At 41.0% G+C, this 22,278-nt stretch overlaps 1 protein-coding gene across 6 annotated transcripts in view; it reads left to right on the plus strand.

The window, feature by feature from the left end:
• The window catches only part of utrn (utrophin), a 158,065-nt gene that overhangs the window by 66,587 nt on the left and 69,200 nt on the right, over positions 1-22,278 (plus strand). The window contains exon 1 of one of the 6 annotated variants that reach the window (XM_070926102.1): positions 21,242-21,575. The exons of the other annotated variants lie outside the window; for them this stretch is intronic. Within the exon in view, the coding sequence (XP_070782203.1) occupies positions 21,525-21,575 (51 nt within the window). The 5' untranslated portion in view covers positions 21,242-21,524. Of the gene's footprint in view, positions 1-21,241; positions 21,576-22,278 lie in introns of those variants that run through there. 6 annotated transcript variants of the gene reach the window in all.

Here is a 22,278-nt window from a genome sequence, read left to right on the forward strand (position 1 = left end):
GACTTAAACATTGGTGGTATGAGATTACACTTTTTCTCCTGTCTCAGTCCAGTTATTTCTGTTTATACACTTGCAGTAACAGGCCTGGGCCCTAAGCAGGTGATAAATCAATTTAGGGCTCCAACCTTTCCGTAGACGTGTCACTCATCACCTAATTGCTCAGTTCACTAGTATACTTAATTAACCAACACACGCACACACATACAATCAAGCGTGTGCACACAGCAGCTGTGCCGCTCTTCCTAGATTGTCACAGATCAGACTAGATTGATAAATGGCTTTAACACCGGAGGTGCTGACTGGTGTTTGTTAATCTGACTCTGATTGGCTGCACAGTTAAGACGTCAGATACACTCTGTCTCTAACTCTCCATTTCCATCGTTTTTCTCTGTCCTGCCTCCACCTCCCTCTCTGTACTGAGTGTACTGAGTGCCTCGTTAATGCTCGACTGACATTTATAAGTGGCTGCTTCCTTTATAATGATTAAGTTGTTCCAGGCCACGATGTACTGGAATCACTGAAACTGCATTTATATTGTGGACATGAGTCGCTTTAATGGCTGTCTACAGTTTCTTTTTCTTATTTTTCTTATTTTAATGAGATACTGAGGAAGGAAAGTAAATTTTTGTAATATTTTATATTTTAAAAAATACACATGCTTGTAGTTTGTCAAAGAAGCTAACACATGCATATTAATAGGTTTTTTTTGCGTTTATGTTCTATCCACGAGGGCTGTGTCTCAGTGATATAAAGCGTGTTCTTTGGAAGATTAAGTTTGACTTAAGTGTGATTTAAATGCTGTCAGCAGCATCTCAGATGTTTTCCTCTTCATGGGTGCATGTATCTGAAAATTGCACATTGCGTTATATTTAAAAAAAAAAAAAAAAAAAAAACTATTTGGAAAGAAAGAAACACCCACAGCAACGCTGCCAGCAACTTTCAAAAAAAGAAACTTTGCCTGAGGAAAGCTGTTTTTGTATATTTAGCCCAGATTTTCATGGTCCAGTACTGCTTTGATCGCTCAAAATAGATCAATTTGTTGTAATATGTTTGTGAAAGAAAATCACTGTTTAGGAAAACTTTATTTTGTTTTAGAGTTTAGCTAATTTTAGTGTGCTAGGGATGGGATGTCTCACTACTTCATTCTGCCAATAAAATAGGGTGACTCACTGTTGCTCATTGTTGTCCACGCCTACGACAGAATGTACAAGGCACATTTATAGACTGTATATAGACCTACAGTACATGAAAAGACTGTCCTGCTCTTATTTAAGGACTCACCTTCCAGCTCCTCGTCATGCCCCTTTCTCAGGAGAGGATTGTTGTTGTAATTATCGTGCCAATGAGAAAAAACCCAAATTGATTTGATAATATTTTTCATTTCACATTTTTTATTGATGTTGAAGGTTGAGTTGGATGAGGTTGTTTGTCATGCTGCCTTTCTGTGGCATTTAGTTTTATTGATGCAGTCTGGTTTTATGGGATGACCTTTATGATAGTATTATGTGCTGCATATTTTCTGTTGGCAGGTGACTTGCTAACTTGGTGATTTTCATATTTTCAGATCAGTTGAAGGATCAACTGCTTGCTCTTCTGTGCATTGAGAATTATCTGATCTTTTAATCATGAAACTCTTTCTATGCTGATTGGATAATATTAGAAATACTATGCCTTGAATTTCTCACACAGTACGTTATCAGATCAGAACCAATCAACAATGACAATTACTCAACATGTTTTCTAAGAAATATATACAATCTCTAGTTTCTATCGCTCTCTGGGGTTTTTATAAAGCAGCGCCTCAAGCCATTCATATAACTGGCATAAATGTTATGCCTTCAGACATGAGACTGCCATATGCCTTGCGTCTGCACCACAGTGCTGTGATACGAAATACAGCCTTGACCATTGACCCTAAGTATGTGCCCATGTTTGAGAGCCACAGCTGGGCCAATCACAGAGGAGACACGATGAGGAGGTCTTCAGAGTAAAACGTACTACAGAGGACGAGGAGAAATGTCCTATTCAGATGAACTGAACTGACATTGTGCTCCCAGAGCCAAGGCAACAAACATCCTGAGCTGTATCTTTTTTTTTATTTTGTCAATGCAGTAAGTACAATATAACACACTGTACTTTTCCACTCCACTGTTCGTCTTCCTCGCTATATCCATCAAAAGAGTCACCTTTAATTTGCTTTTCAGCCAGTGCTGTAATTGGGACATATTATTTTTGTCTCCCTTCCCCTCACTCTGCTCCACATAAATTAAGTTTGCACAAAAAAATAGTTTTTGTGCTTTTCGGACAGATCAGCAGAAGAAAATCACTCATAGAAAGTAGTGGGTCATATTAGATCATCTCTCTCTTGGCCTTTCGCTTGTGCAGCTCTTTCCTCTTATTTGCCTTTCATATTTTACTTTTCTCTTGTGCCATGTCCCTGTCTCTTGAGCCAGGCTTTTTAGAGGTCATAGCTAATTAGCATGCATTGCTAATAGTCTCTTTTTCCCATATGCCTGTCAACATTACTGAGTCATCAGTTGTTGCTTTATTTTCTTAAATTGATGGTAGAGACTCCTAAATGTCTAAAAGTCAACTTAGCCAGCACCAGTCAGACTAATGATTGAATCCCACACAATAGACATTGACCTAACATTTTAAGGCCGAACAGTATGTACCCTGTCACTATATTTTTTCTTCCTAAAGTGTATCTACAGGTAGAGATGGGAGCTTGTAATTTGCCCCACTGTGCTGCAGTGCTGAATCTTTGCCTCTGCAAGACCACAATATGTAAAATGGTAAAAACCAAGTAAACAAGTGGAGAGAGGCGAGCCTCACAGCACTTTTCCTAAAGCTTTTAGAGCACCTCTTTTGAGTTTGAATCAATACTGGCTGCCCTGGAAGAGAAGCTCTGTAATGCTGACCATTACTCTGGACCATTGCATTTAGTACATTTACTCTGAAAGGTGCTCGTATGTTTGTTGTTTGTGTGTGATAGAGAAAGAGCTCTCCGTGTGGGCTGCTGTTAGTGTTGTGCCAGTTTTGAAATCTTGGGGCATCATTATGTGTCTAAAGAGTGCTGTCTCAGGGAGGAAACAGTGGAGTGGAGTAACATGTTAAATGCTGTATGTGAAGACTGTGTGTGTGTGTGTGTGTGTGTGTGTGTGTGTGTGTGGCTGTGAGTTTGCTTGCAACATGATTTAGAGATTGTGCTTTAAGTCAAGCCAATTATTGCATCACGACTCTCCCAGTCAGGGTTAAGTGGACTAACAGAGAGGCATGAGGCGTAAATCACATCCCGCCGTCTGACTCCAAGTGGGTCTGATGACAGTCATGGTGGTGGGGGGAAGAATAATGGAAAAAATAAGTGCAGAGTTGGAACCTTAAATTTGGTTATAAAAATATCATCCAGTAATGTTCTTTTTTGAAGTTTCACTCAATCAGATTGTTGAGTGCAGATAGCTTCAACGTCAATGGTAACTCAGTTGTTTTTTGTTTTTGTTTTTCTTTTCACTCAGACTTTTATTTTGTGCTCTCTGTTCTTTCTGCGTTAAGCCGCCTCAGTGTAAGGCCATCACACAGTGAATACAATTTTTAAAAAGTGTGTGTTTGGAAGAATCGTGATGGTAAACATCTATCACCAGGATGTCCTGGATTCTTCAAAGCATGTTATTATTTTATTATTTTTAGCCCGGAAAAATAGGATCTCAGCCACATACTAGGTTCAATTACAGAGGCTGCTATCATCAGGGAGGACGGCTCAGCAGTTCAGGCTTCATTAAAGAAGGGGAACTGTATTATTTTTTCTTTTTAAGCACTGCCAGTCAGAAACATGCATATGCTAATATACAGTACACAGTTGCACAAAGATCTGTGCTGCTGTTTCAACTGCAAGAAACTGTGTGCTGGCCTTTATAGTTTTTACAGTATGCTGAGGACAGTGTCCACTGCTGAACAATATGGAAGCTTCTATAATTGCAATGACAGGGACTACAGAACCCGAATGTCTTGAGTTGTAATTTACATGCCATGTTATGAATCCATTCCATGTGAAGTGGATTTAAACACTTTAATTTGCTCAGTAATAGTAGATTGTGGTATTCTAACAGACCTCCAACAGATGACTAATCACCTCATATTACTCAGTATTTTTGGACTTGAGGCATTTCTGCCTTTCTCATTCTCTCTACCTTCCACCTCACTGGTTATGTGAGTGGTAAAATGAATTTCAAAGGTCTCTTGTTGCAGCCACTGCAGCCTCGGTGCTTAATACTTTTACTTTGTTTTCACTCTGTTTAACAGTATGTGTGTTGGCACTATAAAGTTATTAGTTCCCATCGTGCCTTCGACTGGCTTCTGTTTTCTCCAACCCTCTGTTGCAGTCTGCTGAACCTGTCAAGTCAACAAACAAAAGCAGTTTTTTTCAGTTTCAATCAGTCCTGCTATTCTCTTGTCTTCTCCTTAATACAGATGCTAAAGGTATGGTGGGTTAGAGGAGGGTTAATTGGGTATCAAAAGGTGAGCAGCTGCTGACACCACTCAAGCAAGCACTAAATAGATGCAAATCATAGGCATGAAAATGGATCTTAGCGGTCATCTTGCACTTACCCCAGACAGATATTACATCCACTTAAAAGATCTGCATTAATATTCTGATGCATTTCTTCGTATGTTCGACATTAAAGAGCTTATCATCGCTGTTAAAAATGACGTATGACTTGAAAGGTGATGATATGACATGAAAGGTTATATAATTTGTGGTGTTTTTCCCCATTGGAATGAACACTCAGGAGATGAGCTCATTCCTTGAGTGTAACCACTAACCATTCGTCGAACAGTTCAATTTTATTGTATATTTTTTATTTTAGCCATGCTAGTGGCATTGCTCAAGGCATGGCAATATCTGTCTGTCCATTACTTAAGTCCAGACTGAAATATCTCAATAACTATTGGATAGATTTCCATGAAATTTGGTATACACATTCATGTGCCCCTCGGGATGAATTGCAATAACTTTGGTGATCCCCTGACTTTTCATTTAGCGCCATCATCGAGTCAAAATTTTGATATGTCCTCTGCTTTGCTTTATATCCAAATACCTGCAAAACTAATGACATTCCCATCACCCTCAGCTGTATTTGTAATTTGTGTATGGTGCTAACTACCAAATGTTACCATGCTAATATGCTAAACTAAGATTATGAACATGATAATAATTATGCCTGCCAAACATCGGCATGTTAACATTGTTATTGTTATCATTTTACTCTCTCTTAAACTCTTGTGACATGACAAATGCAGTTTATATGCCATTTATAGCAAAAAAGTAAAATTACTTCCAGTAAATAAATTGTTATATGTTACATGTGCTGCTTTGGTCATTTTTATATCACTTAGGAATGACAAAATACAAAATGTCCTTTGAAAACATGGCTGTTTCGGTTGTCATTGTCAAGTCAGCTTTTTGCTCTATTTAAAGCCTCTCCACGTTACAGCTGTAATAGCAGAAGCCTCAATGATTAGACAAGCCTTTGAAACAAACCATGAAATTGATGACAAGCTAACAAGTAATCCACAGAATCCATTTAAACGAAGAACAATCCATTGAAATTAAGCATAAAAGTGATGCCATGCCAACAATAGAAAGTTAACTATTTACTGTACTACAATAAAAAGTAGCTTATTGTCTTTCTTTTATTCAGTATTTGTAAGAAGCTCTGAGGATGTGTGTTCATATCACTAATTGTGTGCTGGTAATTTATCGTATGGTGGAATGGTATGGTTGAGCAAAACCAAGGAGATCAGAATCAGAATCAGAAACTGTTTATTGCCAAGCAACATACATTACAAGGAATTTGCCGTGGTCTGAAGGTGGTATTGTTTTGACAACAAATATGTAGAATATAAAAGCTAAAATAAGAATAAAAATAAAAATAAGATAAGATAAGATAAATAACAAACAGTGCAGTGACCAAAATAAAGTAAAGTGTCCAGATAAGTGTCCAGTAGGGGGTGGGTGCGTTAATGTAATGCAGGGGGGACAGGGGTGATGTACGTTAATATAACGTGTAACTTGTGTTTGTGTCTGGGGGGGGGGGGTCAATGTAAGATTAGATGAGAGAGTAAGGAGAGGCTTATAGTTGCCATGACGATGAGAAGTTTATCTGACAATTATGTCAGATACACAGATACATATTGGACAGCTCATGCTATAGTCTTATACAATACCACAGTAGAAAGTCCGTCTAAACTGGTGTCAATACATTTTGGAAAGCTTCAGTTAGTTATCATGTCTCCTAGTTTATTATTAAAGTACCTTATTTGGATTCTTGCAACAGTTCTGTCTATGTGTGTTGCTTTTCTTTGCAGTCAAAATGTTCTGTATTAATGATGTGTCAGACTATGCCTTCTCTATTTGAATGATTAACAGGATTAATTTATGTGTTCATAACGATTTCTAACCTCTGCGTTGCTGTAAATGCGTTGGCGTATGGGCTTTTCGCAGCGTATCAAACTAATGTGTACAAGTGTTTATGAACAACTGCATATTTTAGAGATCGCTTTAGTTCACCATAATTGGACAGGCCTTTCATCTCTCGCTCTTGCTGCTTTTGAATATGCGTTTCCTCATCGAGGCAGATCAAAGGCACCACTTGCAGATTATGAAGAAGGCAGTATTAATGTGTGTGTGTGTGTGTGTGTGTGTGTGTGTGTGTGTGGATGCATCCATGCATGTGTGTCAGTGAATACTCATCATAAGAAGAACATCTGAGGAAACACTGATATCAGCCCCCTCTTTTCTGTGTTTATCACTTTTTATCTGATTGTCTTAATCCTTATCTAACTTAACTGCACAGCAACCAGCTCACATTATGACGTATCTGAAACACTCTTTTAATAGTGGGGTAGAAAATCCAACTTTGGCTGCTGGGTCTTTAAACCTGCAGGAAGTGATTTTGACCCCTAGGGTTCAGAAAGAAGACTCCAAAGCTAACTCATAGCAATATTCCCTGATATACTGTATTAACTTGTAAAGTTCTTAATATGTTAGTAAACGCTTACCCAACAGTACTAATAATGCAGCAGTACCAGAGCAACCCAGATTTCCCTTGGAGTCTTTTTTTTTTTTTTTTTTTGCTGCTTGAGGAGTGCAAGTCCAACATTTTAACCCTGTTTTGGTTCTCCATCTCCAAGAAGAATAACTGCGTCTCTTTGGCTTCTCAGATGTTTGTCATTTCGTAAGAGCTAACCAGCTTTCTTTTTTGTAATTTAATTTGTATTAGAAAAACATCCACTGCAATATAGAGTTTGTAACCTTGTAAAAAGTATGGACCTTTCAGAGTAATGGGTAATGATGAATGACCAGGTTAGTGTAAGGAAGGAAACTGAGTGGAAACTCTTGATGCGAGTTGGGTTGCTCGGTAACAGAGCTGGACAATTTGTTCCCACTTGTTAATGATGAGACGTGGCTGCATAAATGTGAAGCCAGTTTGCAAATACAGGTAAACCCAATGCGAGAAAAAGGTTAGAAAAAATAGCTTCTAAGGTGAGATGTCCGCATAAACATTGGTTGACATTTTATATATGGTGACCATTTCAAGGGATTTAGGACATTTTATAAGATTAATAAAACTTAATGATTGCTCTTAATTCCAAATGTCTAGTCCTTTTGTCTGATTCCAGTGGTGACCGGTAAAAGTGCTTTTTGCCAAGACTCACAAGATGTTTGACAAGCCAGCAATAACAGAAAATCAATATTTAGTTCAGATGCAATAAGGATCTGAAAGTTCCTGCTGCTGTATCTATTAATGGATTGTACATTGCTTCAGGGAAATTGACCAAGAACATTGGCCCAAAGTGGTAAGTAATGGTCAGAAGTGTGGATATGTTAATATTATATTTTTCAAGAAAAATAAATTTGAAGACTTTGGATGGGCAGTAAGTCAGATGTTATTTTGGACTCATTAGATGCATCATCTCTTTTTTTTTTTTTTTTTTTTAAATAACCCTTTTTTAATTGGGTTTTGTAGGATTATACAACTTTTGTATCAAAGATAAATACAATTGCCTTTTATAATGTTTCATCAAGGAACAAAGACATGTATTTTTTATAAAGATGTGGGTGCATAAAACACATAATAATGAGGATGTTCAACAGCACATTAATGATGTACCTCCACTCATTAAAACCTGTCTCTCCTTTTTCTAACTTAATCTTATAATCATTTTATCTCTAGGGTGTGATAGGGATGTGTTGTATTTTCCCACTACACTTAGATTTACTGATTTTGTACATTTGTGACAGTTGCTGACTAACTCACTGTTCTCCCATCAATTCAAATAGCCAGTCTCACTTCGTAATGTCATTGGCTCATCTTATGACCCAGCGTGACTCACACAGATCTGCCAAGCATGCAGAACGATGTTTAACATTTATATTTGCATCCATCTGTGGCTTTGAAGTCACAAGGCATACTTATGTAACATTTGTGTCTCCTTCTGTGCTGTTTGAGAAGTGTGCTGCGTAGCCTCCACGGGGCTGGCCCAGTCTGTGTGTGTTTGCCACTCACCCTACCTACCCTTTCTCGTCTTCGTCTGAGGTGCTGAGCCATCTCAGACACCACAGAGGCCCAGATGTGCGCAAACAGTGCTCCTTTCCTTTTTTCCTCATGTCTCTCATTTTCCTCCCACTCCTCATGCTCCTGCTCCTCAGTGATGGAAGCAGCTGTTGTTTGTTCATTAACTTCTTTTAGGTAGCACACGTATCCCACAGTGTTTAAGTGGTGCGCTTGTGCAATCACACACTCCAAGCTCACACACAGACACTGCCACATGTACATAAACACAAGCGCCTTGTTTTCCTCTCAGCACACCTCTCTTTCAGTCTTACTTTTGCACACTCATTGTTTGTGTCTATCCGTCTAATTAGACTAATTGAGTTTTCTTTGCTCTGAAGCGTCGAACTCGTCTAACGACACCACTCTTGAGAGTGTGGCTTTTGTTTCATTAGTCAGATAGAAAAGACGCAGACAGATCAAACTGGGGGATGTGTATATTTTTGTACAGGCTCAAAATGATTTCCTTCTTTGCGAATCAAGGCAAAAACGTAAATGTCAGTCTTTTCAGGCCACACACACTCTGTCTCTCTGATCTTTACGTCTCTCTCCCCACCTTCCCTGTCCCTCTCGCAGATTCATTTGAATTACCCTCTGGTGTACTTGTAAGTGCAAGTTCAAAGCTGCGTCACCATGTCCTCTCCTCATACATTTGATTGAAAGCGGATTGCATTTGCCCTGATTTCCGCTGTGAGGTTATGTTAGTGTAATGTATACAGAAACAAAGTTGGACGGGGTTGTGTTTTCATCTCTTCCAGTCTGTTTGTTTGTCGGGTGATATTACATTGTTATGATTCATGCAAACTTTGTGAGGACAAGGAAGGGGTGAACATTTTCTATTGATTGATCAAAGGGGTGTGTGACTTCTGAGTAAAAGGTATGTAACTTAAGAACAGATTTATGTAACACCATCAATCTTTGTGTGCTTATACACAGAAGAGGCAAATCCTCTATAATTGGCCCTGTCAAACAAAGTGTGGCCCCTAGAGATCTCATTTACAGCCTGCCAGTTTTTTTAAAATTTGATACTGTACTCTGCTTCAAAACAGCCCTTACAGTGATGGAACAAATATGTGCTGATTGGCCATGTGCTGTTGCAAAAATGTAGATGTGCGCATCTCGTAATGTGAAAATGGGTAACCACTATAGTAAGCCAATAGACATTATAATAATGCACATACAACTTCACTTCTTTCAAAGTTATAAAATATTTTTAAAGAATATATTTTTAAAGAAGTATTTTTGAACCTTGCGCTCCTGCCACAAGCATTTTGTTTCAAGTGGAAATGAACAGAATTCTGGAAACCCTATAAATTGCCATTTCCTCAGGATTACAGTTGAAAAATGGCTGTGAAGACATCCATTGAACAGATGACAGATGACATTGTTCCAGAATAGATGCATTTTGCATCACAGCTATTCAGAATGTACTGGGTTGTTGAATATATTCATGCTCCCATATTGATCAGACATCTATTATTTGTGTATCTGTACCCTCGCTTGTCCTAGATTGACCCTGTCTCCTCAGGAAAGAGAATGATTGAGTTTTATCATAAAAGCTGATAACACCCACTCACCCACTGTCCCATCACTGCCAGACATAATGAACTGTGTGTTGTGTGAGTGTTTGTGTTGGAGGTGTTATGTCATTGAAAGGAATGATGGCAGTGCACACAATAATGTGTGACTCCTGTATATTCTGTATCTTGAGTTCGAAGAGCTGCGGACATACATGACTTTCAATTCATCAGGCAGGACACCAAACTAATGTTGGGAGTTGTTCTGGTCCAATGAATCTTCAGAACTCAATTTGCGCCTCAGTTAACGTCTGACAGAATATGTCTCATTAGCAGCAGGAACAAGTTGTGTATGGAGTCAAGTGTGTAGCTAATTAGTGTGATGAATAATTGCTGGAATTGAATGTTAAGGGTTGTGTGAAGTGGTAAAGCATATCAACGGATATCTACATGAAATCTACATTTGTCTGCATCACCCTGTATCTCAGTTAGACAAAGGAAGCTGTACAGCTAAGTGTACTCAGATCTGTTAAGGAGTGCTGAGGCACTATAACATGTACTTAATGAAACATACCTCAGTAACTGGCCAACCAGTATAACTAACAGCTTTCAAGGTCCTTACTCATACTTTTTTTTAATGTATTGGCTGGCGTATTGGCTGAAAAATGTTTTTGCTTGTTGGTAGTTATCTGTGTTGAGAGCTCAGGAAAACTGCTGAGTGCTGCTAGTGGCAGCAGAGCCCTTAGGCAGTTGGTGTTGGCGGTTGACTCCTTTCAGACTCCAGCGTAGGTGTGCATGCTGAAAAGTGAAAAAAGTTCTTTCAAGTGGTCCTGACTCCCCCTCTGGAGGGAGGAGTAGTGCAGGCAAGTTTGGAGGAGTTTGCTGTCCTGACTTAAGGGATTACAATTATAAATCTGGATCTGATCCCAGGAGAGAAACCTTGTTAGGCCAAGACGGCACAGAATATTACCTAAGCTGATGTTATTCCCCTATGTTCTGTCTGTGTGAAAGTCAACAGGGAACAACCAAGATCTGTGTTAGTGAGAAGGGAGAAAAATGAGCAAAGGTGATTCATATAAGAATAGGATTTGTATGGTGACGACGAGAGAACATTGCTTTTGTCACTGATGAAAAAGAGACATGTATCTCTGGAGCTTTGAGAGAGAAACCATAAGGACCACAGGAAACACTCTCTCCTTTCAATTTTCTTATTTTCACCGTATGCCCAGTGGAGTGAAAAAAGCATCTCAGTGCTCGTCCACAGGAAGAAAATTGAGCGAGGGAGTCCACATCGTGCACTAAGTTGTACAGTGCAAACCATCTTCGGGGAGTAGAGTGGTGCTGTACGCTGATGACATTCATCAAAACTTGTAATGGAGTCACAGTGGGAGACTGAATTTGAAACTCCAGGCATGTATATAAGAAATGAAGCAGTTTAGACCAGGGTAAAATGCGCTCTTGATGAGACAACACTGAGTCAAATCTATTCTAAATCTGATGGTACTGGATATCAATGTGCTGTAGATTGCACACCATAAAATGAGTAATTTTGAATGGTTTCTAGCTTGTGGTCTGAAATAGCAGCATGCAGTGTATGTTAAAACAGTAACATAAGCAGAGTGAGATATATGAAGAGGGAAATTGAGGGAAGCAGTGGATAGGAAAAGGGAGGAGGACAAATGAGACAGAAACTCCAACCAGAGTTGTATGTGAGTGATGGGTGAAGTAATTTAGCTCGGCACAACAGAAAATACTGTGATGCTATAGGCAGCTCGGCTACAGTAAACATTCCAGGCAGTAATAAGCCAACCGTCAGCCAGTTGTTGTAGTGATGCGAGGTGGGTGAGCTCAGAGGGAGGGCGACCTGTGGAGGTTAGATATCTCACTCACCTTCCCTGAGCAATAAACTAACTGGGAGGAGGAGACGAGAGAGAGAGAGAGAGAGAGAAAAAAAGATGAGTAGGATGAAATAGAGGTGCTGAAAGTGAGAGATAGGAGAGGTGGAAGTAGAGGAGGGAGAGGGGAAGAAAGAGGAGTTGGAGTTAACAGGAGCAGTGGAGGAAGACAAATATGACTAAGAGAAGGGATGAAAAGTTTATATGAGGGGTAGGATGGAGAAGCAGGGGTGTGGAGGGAGCACATAGGCTGTATAACCAAAGAACTGCACTGCAATAAAAAGAATTCATCATACACTTACGCTCCTACTATGTCAGTGTCATCGCTTCCCCCTCACTGTCTCCTATCCTCAACACAGGTATGCCAGACTCTGTCTTATTGTCTATTCACTGAACACTGCCGGCTTTGTTTTTGTTTGGCACCTTGGCATGGGTCTAATAGTGTTTGGCAAAGAATTCTTCGTGTTTGTTTGATTCTCCCCAAGATTTGACTTATGTCTGCCTATGAAAATCCTATGAAGAGAAGGGAAGAAAAGGTGTGGCATATTTTGTATGATATACAGCACACATACTCAGGTATCTCATCCATCACCTCTGAGCCCAACAGGGATGTGTTAGCTGTTTCTCATTTCATCAAAACTTGAAGTGTCTTGTTTTCTTGTTCAATCCCTCTTCAATGTCCTTTGTGTGTCCTTTTAATCTTTTTAAAACTATTATTTGGACATTTATAGACTCAAGAGGGGGAACGACATGCAACAAAAGTCCCTAGTCAGACTCAAACTATGGATGTTGCAGTTCATGGTCAGTGCCGTAAACCCTCAGGCCACCAGGGCTTCCCAAAAGTCCTTTGTTTAAGCAATTCTGAAACTGTTCTCTAATAGTCATCAGTTCCATAGCCGTATTCTTTGACTTAAATAATCTGATTGTGTGGTGTTGCTTTTGGTCTCTAGAAATGTCATAGCTGTGTTTTACTGTAACAGCATAGGGGTTGGTGTTTGGAAACTCCGGGGTTTTATCTTCCCTCTGAACTGCAGAGCTGTTGTGAGTCCCACCCAGTGGTTCGTCCCTGAGGGACCGGACAGGAACTCTGTCTGCAGCATGTAGGCAGTCAGTCAGTTTTGGTTCATGGAAATATGCTTCATCTATCAGCAAATCAGTGCTGCTTGTTCTCTGTGTGCTGTTTGAGTTACAGTGACGTTGTATTTTTCATTAAATTGAGACTGACAGTGCGGATTGGAATGTGGGCTGTGGTTATCGATCGAAAGAATGCTCAATCAACGGGAACCATGTTATATATAGATTTTTAACTGTAATGAAGCTCTAATTCTCATCCAGACATCATCTCAAAATCCCAGCTGAGCTATCTGTAAGATCGATAGAGCAGTTCTTTGAGGGTGCACAGAAACCGTCAGATTATTTCATCTCTTCACGCTCAAAGCTCTGAGCCCCAACCAGCAGGGCCACTCTGACTGGCAAACTCTTCCCCTCCATTGAACGATGTGAACTCTCCATAAATTGTCTCAGAGATGGAGGGAGAGTAAATGTCACACCAGCGTTGAACAGCAGGTCTCACACTTCAATAAAAGGCAATTGTAAACAGTATGTGAAGAGCGGGTCAGTTTTTACGAGTCCAGTGTCCAGGGATTGTAAGGTCATCCTTTTGTACCTCTGACTGGTGTTTTTGTTTTTCAAGTTTGCAGCTTGAAGGCAAAGATAATGTATGAAGTTGAGGGTGAAATGCAGGGCAGAATGAATATTTATGAAGCAAATGTATCAGCAAAGAGTCATCTTTTTTCTTTTAAATCCATATTGAGTTGATATAGGGAGTATATTAAAGAGGATGTGTGGGTGGTAGTGGTGATGTTGATGCATATGTGACTTCACTGGAAAGTATACGATTACCAGGTGGATTTTGCGGCTGCTATCAGAAACTTCAATGGAATGTTTTTTTTGGGGTGGAGGTGGGGGCAGAGGAGGATTTGTATACACCCTTTCCCACGCTACCTGTTATTCATCTATCTCTTTTCTCTCCCGAAACAAACAATTGAAATGATTGAAAAATAACCCAAGGTAATCCCGTCATGCCTTCGTAATTAAAGGCTTCACTTTCTGCACATTTGTCTTTTACTGTTGCTTTCTTGAGGGTATTCCGATGAAGCCATCTGTTGTGTTTACTGACATTATTGCTGTCTTTTGACATTTTTGTAATTTTTCTTCGTTACTTTTTCTACTTCATTCACTTAAGCATGCACTAATTCATCATCATCTCCTTCTATCCATCAGTTTGTCCCATCTTGTCTCCCATCGCTCCAGGCCAGCCTATAAACCACGGCCGTCTGCTGTTTTTATAGTATGATGTCAATACCCGTCATTTTCTTCATTTTGTGTGTGACTGTCTTCGTGTGTGTGTTGAGAGAGAGAGTGTGTTGCACAGCATATTGTTATTGTTTTAGCTTTTCTATCATCACTCATCTCCCCCCCCCCTCCAACTGGGAGGTCTTAGTTATGATTTGTGACGGCCCATTATTTTGTCATCAGCTCCATAACTCCACAGGACCATCCTCTTGAGTTTTGGTCTTCTACAGCAGGAAACAACACTTTGTTAGCGCCCCACTCTAATTGGTGCAGTCACCTAACCTTTCGAGGCCCTGTTCCTCCCCATCAAACACAGCAGGTTAGCGGGCTCATGCGCTAATTGTGCTCCTATCTTGGGCCGTGGTGGTGGGGGGGGCAACAGCAGCTTCAGAAGCAATCACGTCACAGTGACTTTTTTTTTTCCTACTGTGGCTACGTGCTGACAGACCACCCACCACGGTCGAGATCTTCAGTTCCCAGGAGGTAGAGCACTTCAAATAGTTGTGAGGAGTGGAGAGAAAGTGAGAGAGATACCCCGCTGGAGGAAAGCAGTGATAAAAGGAAAGAGGGAGGGGCAGAAGTCTTTGAGCACCCGTGAAGAGCAGGTGGATAAGAACGTAGAGGACCCTCAGCAGGCCTCTGGTTTTAAAATCCAGTCAATTCACTAAAGTTGATTTTCCTCAAAATTCAATAACTGGAAATATTTTTGCCTCAATAGTTAATTATTTCCTGTTGTATTGGAGACCTCAGCTTCAGTGTTGAACTGTGTTAAAGTTTTAATGAAATGAAATGAAGTTTTTTATACTGTTGGCCAGCATTTGTCCAGCAATAGGTATTTAGTGGATTTACACACTGTAATTACTTCTCTATATAGTAGATTTCATTGTTCGTAGCAGGGTCCGCCACTCCCGGGTGGGACTTAAATTGCCTACAAGGCAAAATTAACATTTTCTTCTGCTGCTAGTTCACATTAAAATCATTAAACTGGCAAAACACAGGATGGCTTTTATTGTTAAGCAGTCACAGGAAACACAATGTATTTGTAATGCTGATGTGGTACACACTCACACACGCATACACACAACCACAAAGCCACTGTGTTCATCTCAAGCACAAGAATTAGCATCCAAGAACAGCTGCATTTTACCTCAATCTTAAGGTCATCTCCTAACTGTTTTGTAGACACGCAGAAACACAAAAGGCCCACCAGAATCAATAGCTGATTATCGGGCAACAGCATACAGCGCTCCTAATCAATTTCAATCTCCCTGTTTAGGAGCTTACATATGAATTCCAGGATGGCCTTTTTCTTGCTTATGATTACAGGGATGTCACTCGTGTTCCATTATTGGAAACCTGGAATAAGTTATTAGTGATTCGCATGACCTTTGACTCTAGTTGTCTTCTCTTATGGCAGCTCTGTCACATCAGCAGAGGTCAGCTGTCAATTGAGTAGAGGACAGTGGCTTTCTAATGTGCACATTAACAGTTCACAGATTCAGGGACGTTTATTGCTTTGACTGTGCTGTTCATGTTCTGCCATTTCACGCTACTCTGTCTTGTTTTTTTTTTTATGGCGTTAACTTGATTTTGACATGGAGGACATACATAAGTTAAGATTTAGACAGAAACTAGATGAGTGAGGCCTTCACTATAGAGTCATGTGGACAGGCTTTGTCCGATATAAGCACATCATCTGGGCAGTGTGAGCTCTGAGATGGCAACATGAACACAATTGCTAGCTTTGGTCAATACTTCTGTCCTGCGCGCTGGTATATATACTATATACATAACTTGTGTGTACGTGGTCCAGAACAGGTATGTTACACAATTCTTGAGATGTGAAAGAAGTGCAGATGACGCAAACATGCTATTGAACTGCCCCATTTTGTCAATGCTGTTCTATTCATCGACCAGCAATAACAATTTCTCTCCATTCATCCTCCTACCCAACAACCAAACTGGGAGCTGCACTAACCTTGTGTTGACGAGAGCAAAGCATGTGCAGGATGTGACGGCCAAAGCTACTCTTTGCTCTGTGATCGTATTCTCAAAGAAAATAAAGGCTTACGTTACTGAGCGTTTGACTAAAGCTCCACATAATGACCTTGAAGTATAAAGAGCTACTACCACAGCACAATTGCATGTTTAGTTAAATAGTAGTGTACTGTATATACATTTGAATGCTGACCACCAGAGCCCTGTAACTTAGAGGAAGTGCTCTTTCATCTCTGAACACCCACTACAATGTGTTCCTCAGTTTGACAGGTTTGTTGCACTGCCAAATGAGCAGCAAAGAAGAACTACTCTAACTACTCTGTCTGCCAGTCTCACACACACACACACACACACACACACACACACACACACACGCACACAAAATCAGGGCCCTAATCTCCCCAGAAGGGTGCTGCCCTCCTAACAGGAAGAGGAGTGTCAGTGATAACCTGGGACACAGGAAGTGACTTCATTGGATGTGGCCTATGTGTGAGGCTGAGAATTCTAATGGACTTATTGATTTTTGTCTGACACTGTACATTGTAGAGGCAGAAAGTCTGGATTAGATGGGATTGGATGAATCTTAAGTGATCCGCCTGGGGAATAGCTACAGAGCTATACTATGGTAGATAAGTCTGCTAGAGAAATTTGGCTCTGGGTGTATTAGTGTTTATGTGGCCGTGTTTGTGTTTGTTCACTCCGGTGTTCATTTGCTCTGTTTGTGATCCTGCGATATGGTTGCCCAACTTTATTTGTGGCCGGTGTGGCCTCTGCTCCCTCTTGACATCATTTGAGACAGCAAAACTGTTCTGCTTCTGCCTCCTCTCTTTCAGCTGATGCTCTTTGACTCTTTCACATTTTCCCTTTTGGCAGTCTTCTCTCTATTTATTTTTTTAAAAGCCAAAGACACGAGACATGGTTAGCTGCATTCGTTTGAGGATTTGACTAAATATATTTTAGATTGATTTCGTATTCCTGCTTGTCTTTTGGTTCTTTCTTCTGTCCAAAGTGTTCTCTTTCTGTCGTGTCTCTTCTATTTTTTATTCTTTTTGCGGAAGAATAAAATGCTCCTTGTCATATGCAATTGGCCAGGATGAGTGAGAAAGTAGAAAAATGATAAATAAAAATCATTAGGGGTAGCAAATCAAATTGTGAACCCTATAAAGTTGTTGTGGTCACTGTCTTAGCAAAGACTTGCCTGTTTACCCAACCAGAAGACACAGAGCAACATTGGCATTCATTTTGAGTCCTGTTTCTGGCCATCTGGTGAATAAGTCCAGTATTCACTTTCCTTTTAACTCTGTTTTTGTCTCCACCAATTCCTGAGGGAAGTATGTGGCACCACTATGTTCACCAGCTAGTCGCTAACTTGCTGTGTGGATGGAGAGGACAGAAATAACAGATTTTTGACTCAATTGACACACAATGTTACGCTCCGATGTTTCACTTGAATTTCCCTTCACTCTGTGCTATCCTGATTTTACACTGTATAAATCTTTAAGTTTCCAATAAATTGCCTCAACCTTTTCTTTCTTTTGCTTCATTTCTTATTGGCTTCAATCCTTACTGGGAATTATAGTGGGAATATCTGGTCTGCCCATCAGACAATGCGGGTTAAATGGGGCAACGTTTCATGTAAATAATGGTGTGCTCACAGTACGGCAAAGATTATGACATTAAATTTAATGCCAAAAAGAGTAATGACATGATAGGAAATTAGTTATTAGCTGTCCTATGTTTCACTTGTGCGATGTTCCTCTCATGACATCCAAGGAAATCAAATATTTTCTCACTGATGTGAATGATGACAGAGATATTTAGAGCTTTCTGCACACCTATGTATGCAGCTCATCCCTGGTGTAGCTACAGGAAAAGTAGTATACGGAGGCTCATAGTGGCTCACACTGATGCAATGAAGCTGCTGCTTCAGGTTCCCAGATGGCCAATCAACTGTTTGTGTTTTCTGGTGTTCCTATATGTGAGGCACTTCTAAGACATCTGATTTGAAAACAATTTTATGTGTCATTTGGATGCGTCAGAGAAGAGCATCAAGAGGCTTTAACCAGCCCTGGGAAGAGCTGCTCTTGGTACTGATCCAGGCTCAGAAAACACTGGCGAGATAGTCTACATACTGTTTTTCGAATTAAATGATGAATTGTTGTGGTTTTATCTTGTATATCTTTTTTATTGTGAGTCTGAAGTAAAGTTTGAATTGAAGTGAAAATATAGACAGCGGTACCTCCAATAATATTCATTTCCTTCTTTCTTTCTTTCTTCCTCACACTCTTTCTCTTCTCTGCTCTGATGACTTTTATTATTTATTATTATATAAATAAAGTTTTTTTCCCTGTCCTCCTCCTGGTAGCGCTACTCCTCAGTTCTTGTCGTCGCTGTCTCTCTCTTCTCAATCAGTCAACTTCTCTCTCCTCTCCTGTTTTTGCCTGAGGGATTGGAAGCGTTACATTCTTACCCCTGTAATGGTCCTAATCCGCTTAGCGTAGTAATGTAGCCCAACATTAACCCCCACATCTCCTCCCCTAAGCTCCATATATGTGTGTTTGCATCCTTAATAAGTGTTTGTTTTTGTGAAGTCTGGTAGTTGCTTGCACAAAGTTAAAGTATCAAAACCCTTGGTGAGCCAAAATTGTCGAACATGTTTCAGAAAAAGGTTGTTTCATCTCTTTTTTCCCTCTTTAATCTCAGCATCCACTCATTGTTGAATTAGTTATGCTTGTCAAATGTGCTAATTCCCACCAGTTGATTTTATATCCTTCACTGGAAAGCCCTCAAATAGTATATATTTTTCGGCATACATCAAAAATGCTGTTTAAGGGCCTCGAGTATGCAAATATTTTTAATTAGCTAAGCGCACTTCAAAGTCTTTCTCTTATGAATATGCAACGTTGTATTGTATTTTTTTCTTGACAGCCATCTGTCTGCGTGTCTTTGATGCACGCCACATGTCTACCCTGCTGTTCAAAATGCCAACACACACTCACACACAAACACTTCCACATACAGGTTTAATATATGGAAGACATTTATATTTAATACTTGCCTCTCTGTAACATAGCCCTATAGACCACAGCCTCTACCAAAGCCTCTTCAAACATGTTATTATCCCCCTTCATAAACCTATTTAAAGCATTTAGCCTTTGTTTCATAGTAGGAATCACAGGGCTTGCATAATGCAGTCCTCTGCAGGCTGATTGTATTAAAATTGTGGCATCTGAACTGTAACAGGCTTCAGTCGTTCAGTGGTTCAGTAGTTCTAGTAGTTGAAATTTAAATACAGGCTGTCATGGAAAGGTGTTGTTCATAGATTAAAGTGCATGAATAATGTTCCCTGTGCAGAAGATTATATCTACCCTGTCCTGACACCCAGCCACCCCACCATCCCAAGCTCCAGCTCTTTCTTTTTTTCATGTTTTCATCACTCCTGAGCTAGACAGGTAGAAAGTTCCACTCGTGGAGCTCTGCTTACTTGGCCCTGTGCCCTCACTTTCTTTCTTTCAGCTCTCCCAGAAATCCCTTTCCTTTTTATTCCTGTTTCTGCCGCTTTCTCACTTTCATATTTTAGCCATTCTAACTTTTGAATACTGATCCTTATTTTACTACAAAATGTCACTGGGATTCCTTACTTTTCTCTGAAACTCTCCTCTCTCCACCATCCTCTCTGCCCATACAGGCCTCAGGAAGTGGGTGTGTAGTGTGCCGAGTTAGTTCAGGGGGGTAGAGAGAGAGAGAGGGAGAGGGAGGGAGATTTAGAGAGAGGAGGGGAAAGGGAGGATACTGATCAAAATAATAAACAGCTGTGTGAAAGAGTGGGGCTAGTGGCCAGAGAGAGCGAGAGCAACAGAGGAAGAAGAGAGAGGGATGTGGACACCAGTCTGGGTGTTTGTGTGAGCCCTGAGGGAACAAAAAGCCAAAGAGGAAACGCAACTTTTTCTGAAGTTTACTCGTCCCACGAGGGGGGGGGGGCAAGAACAGGATGACAGACGGATCGACCTCTCCTCCTCCTCAAGTGGCAAAGAGATGATCGGCAGAGCTTCGACTCTAAGAGGCCGGCGAGTCAGTCTCCCTGCCCGGGATCGAGACGCTGAGTCTTGAGGCCGCTTCCTGCGAACACGTGGCTCCAGAAAAAGAAGAAGGCATTCTTTGACTAAGTGGCCCGGTCATGGCAGTGATTAGGAGGGTGTGATAGAGCGAGACCAGCCCGGGGTTGGAGACCTGAGGGGCGGGTGGTAAAGCAGACACTGAGGTGACTCTGTCTCTTTGAGCCCGTTACCTTTACTCAGGGGAACGAGAGGGCAAACCATATGCCTCTTTGTGCCGCCGTCTATCCTCCTTGAAGTGTGTGGGTTTGTGTGACTGGCAGGGATAGAGTGCTTTTTATCAGAGTAATTGAGAACAAATGCCCCAGCCCTGCCCTGGGTTGGACTGCCGGACATCGTGTAAACAGCTTCCTTCATGCCCAGAGGGGAAGTGGAGGGAGGGAAGCATAGCAAAGTTGAAGGAGAAAGCCAGACCTGTCCTCGGAGGTTTACATCAGCCTACCCGTCTCTAAAAGACACAAACCGTTATCTCCACTCCGCAGACCTCCACCCAAGATTTGTTGGATTTCCCCACCAGTTTCAGTGCCCCATTCCTGGCCAGAGGAACTCCGCTGTCAGCCTCCAGCCTCTGCTTTGTCAAACCTCCAGTGGCACCAATCGTCCTGCTAATCCCAGTCCCAGCTCTGAAGCATGACTGCAGGGTAGCTGTCACCCCCCCCCCACCATTTGGCTTGGCTGCCTTTCCCAAGAGGATGCTACGAACATGTGGTGGGATTGGGCGAGCACACACAAGTGCTGCCAAGGGGTGTGTGAAGTGTGTAAATTGCCTGTTTTGGCGCTCCGACCGGGATTTGACCCTCTTGTGTTTGAATTCTTTACCAGAGCTGGGTTTCTCTGTGGTTGGATTCAAGATTGTTCATACTTTGGATTTACTATTGATCTGAGACCTGACCTTGAAGGTATCCATTTTGACCGTAACCACGGGAGGACTTCTCTACCTGTGCTGACTCCTAGCCGACCTTCCACCTGTATGACAGTAGAGACGATGTAGGCTCTTTAGGGAGTGGGAGGAGTCAGCGTGCACACTCCAATATGATTGGCTTGAATTTCAGCTTGCAGGAGCTGCTCAGAAAGCTTGAACAGGTATATCTACTCACTTGGTCTTGGTCTCACAGTGGCTTTTGAATGCAGTCTTTTGAACACTAGGAATACAAACACAGTCACCATTCATTCTCCGTCTCCCCTTGTGTTTGTAGTTGTGGACCTAATTTGGTCCGCTTTATGAGGTCTGAGCAGTCATTATTGGACTCATTAAAATGGAATAATCGGTTCTGGCCTGCTTTGCTAGTTATTAGGGAGCGCTACCATGCAGAGAGAGAATTAGTATAGAATGAGACCCAGAGCCTTTCGATCGGGCCTAATTTGTCAAAGCAAACCTTTACAGTAATTGTGTTATGAAGGGCTAAAGACAAACATGGCTTAGCCCAGCAAGGGCCATTGTTGTTTGTCAATTGGAAATACTTATTTTGGGCAAAATTATCTTCAAAAGGACAGTGTGCTTGTGTGTATTTTAATTCAGCCCCAGCTTAACTGTGTGTTTAATGCTTTTATCCTTCATAAAGTTCTAAGTAGAAGTTGTAACTTCAGTTTCCATGGGAGACTCTGTCGCATCCTATCAGCGCTCCAACCAGCCCACAGCCAACACATCTCTATCACTCATTACAGTGTGCATGAGATCCAGAGCCCATTAACCTTTTTGCTGCCTTTCTACCCACACGCACATATCTGTGTGTGTTTGTGTGTGTGTTAGCAGGTCAGAGAAATTGTGGTTCAGTTGAGTCAGTAG

This window comes from Enoplosus armatus, chromosome 19 (genome assembly GCF_043641665.1).
Source record: "Enoplosus armatus isolate fEnoArm2 chromosome 19, fEnoArm2.hap1, whole genome shotgun sequence".
NCBI lineage: Eukaryota > Metazoa > Chordata > Actinopteri > Centrarchiformes > Enoplosidae > Enoplosus > Enoplosus armatus.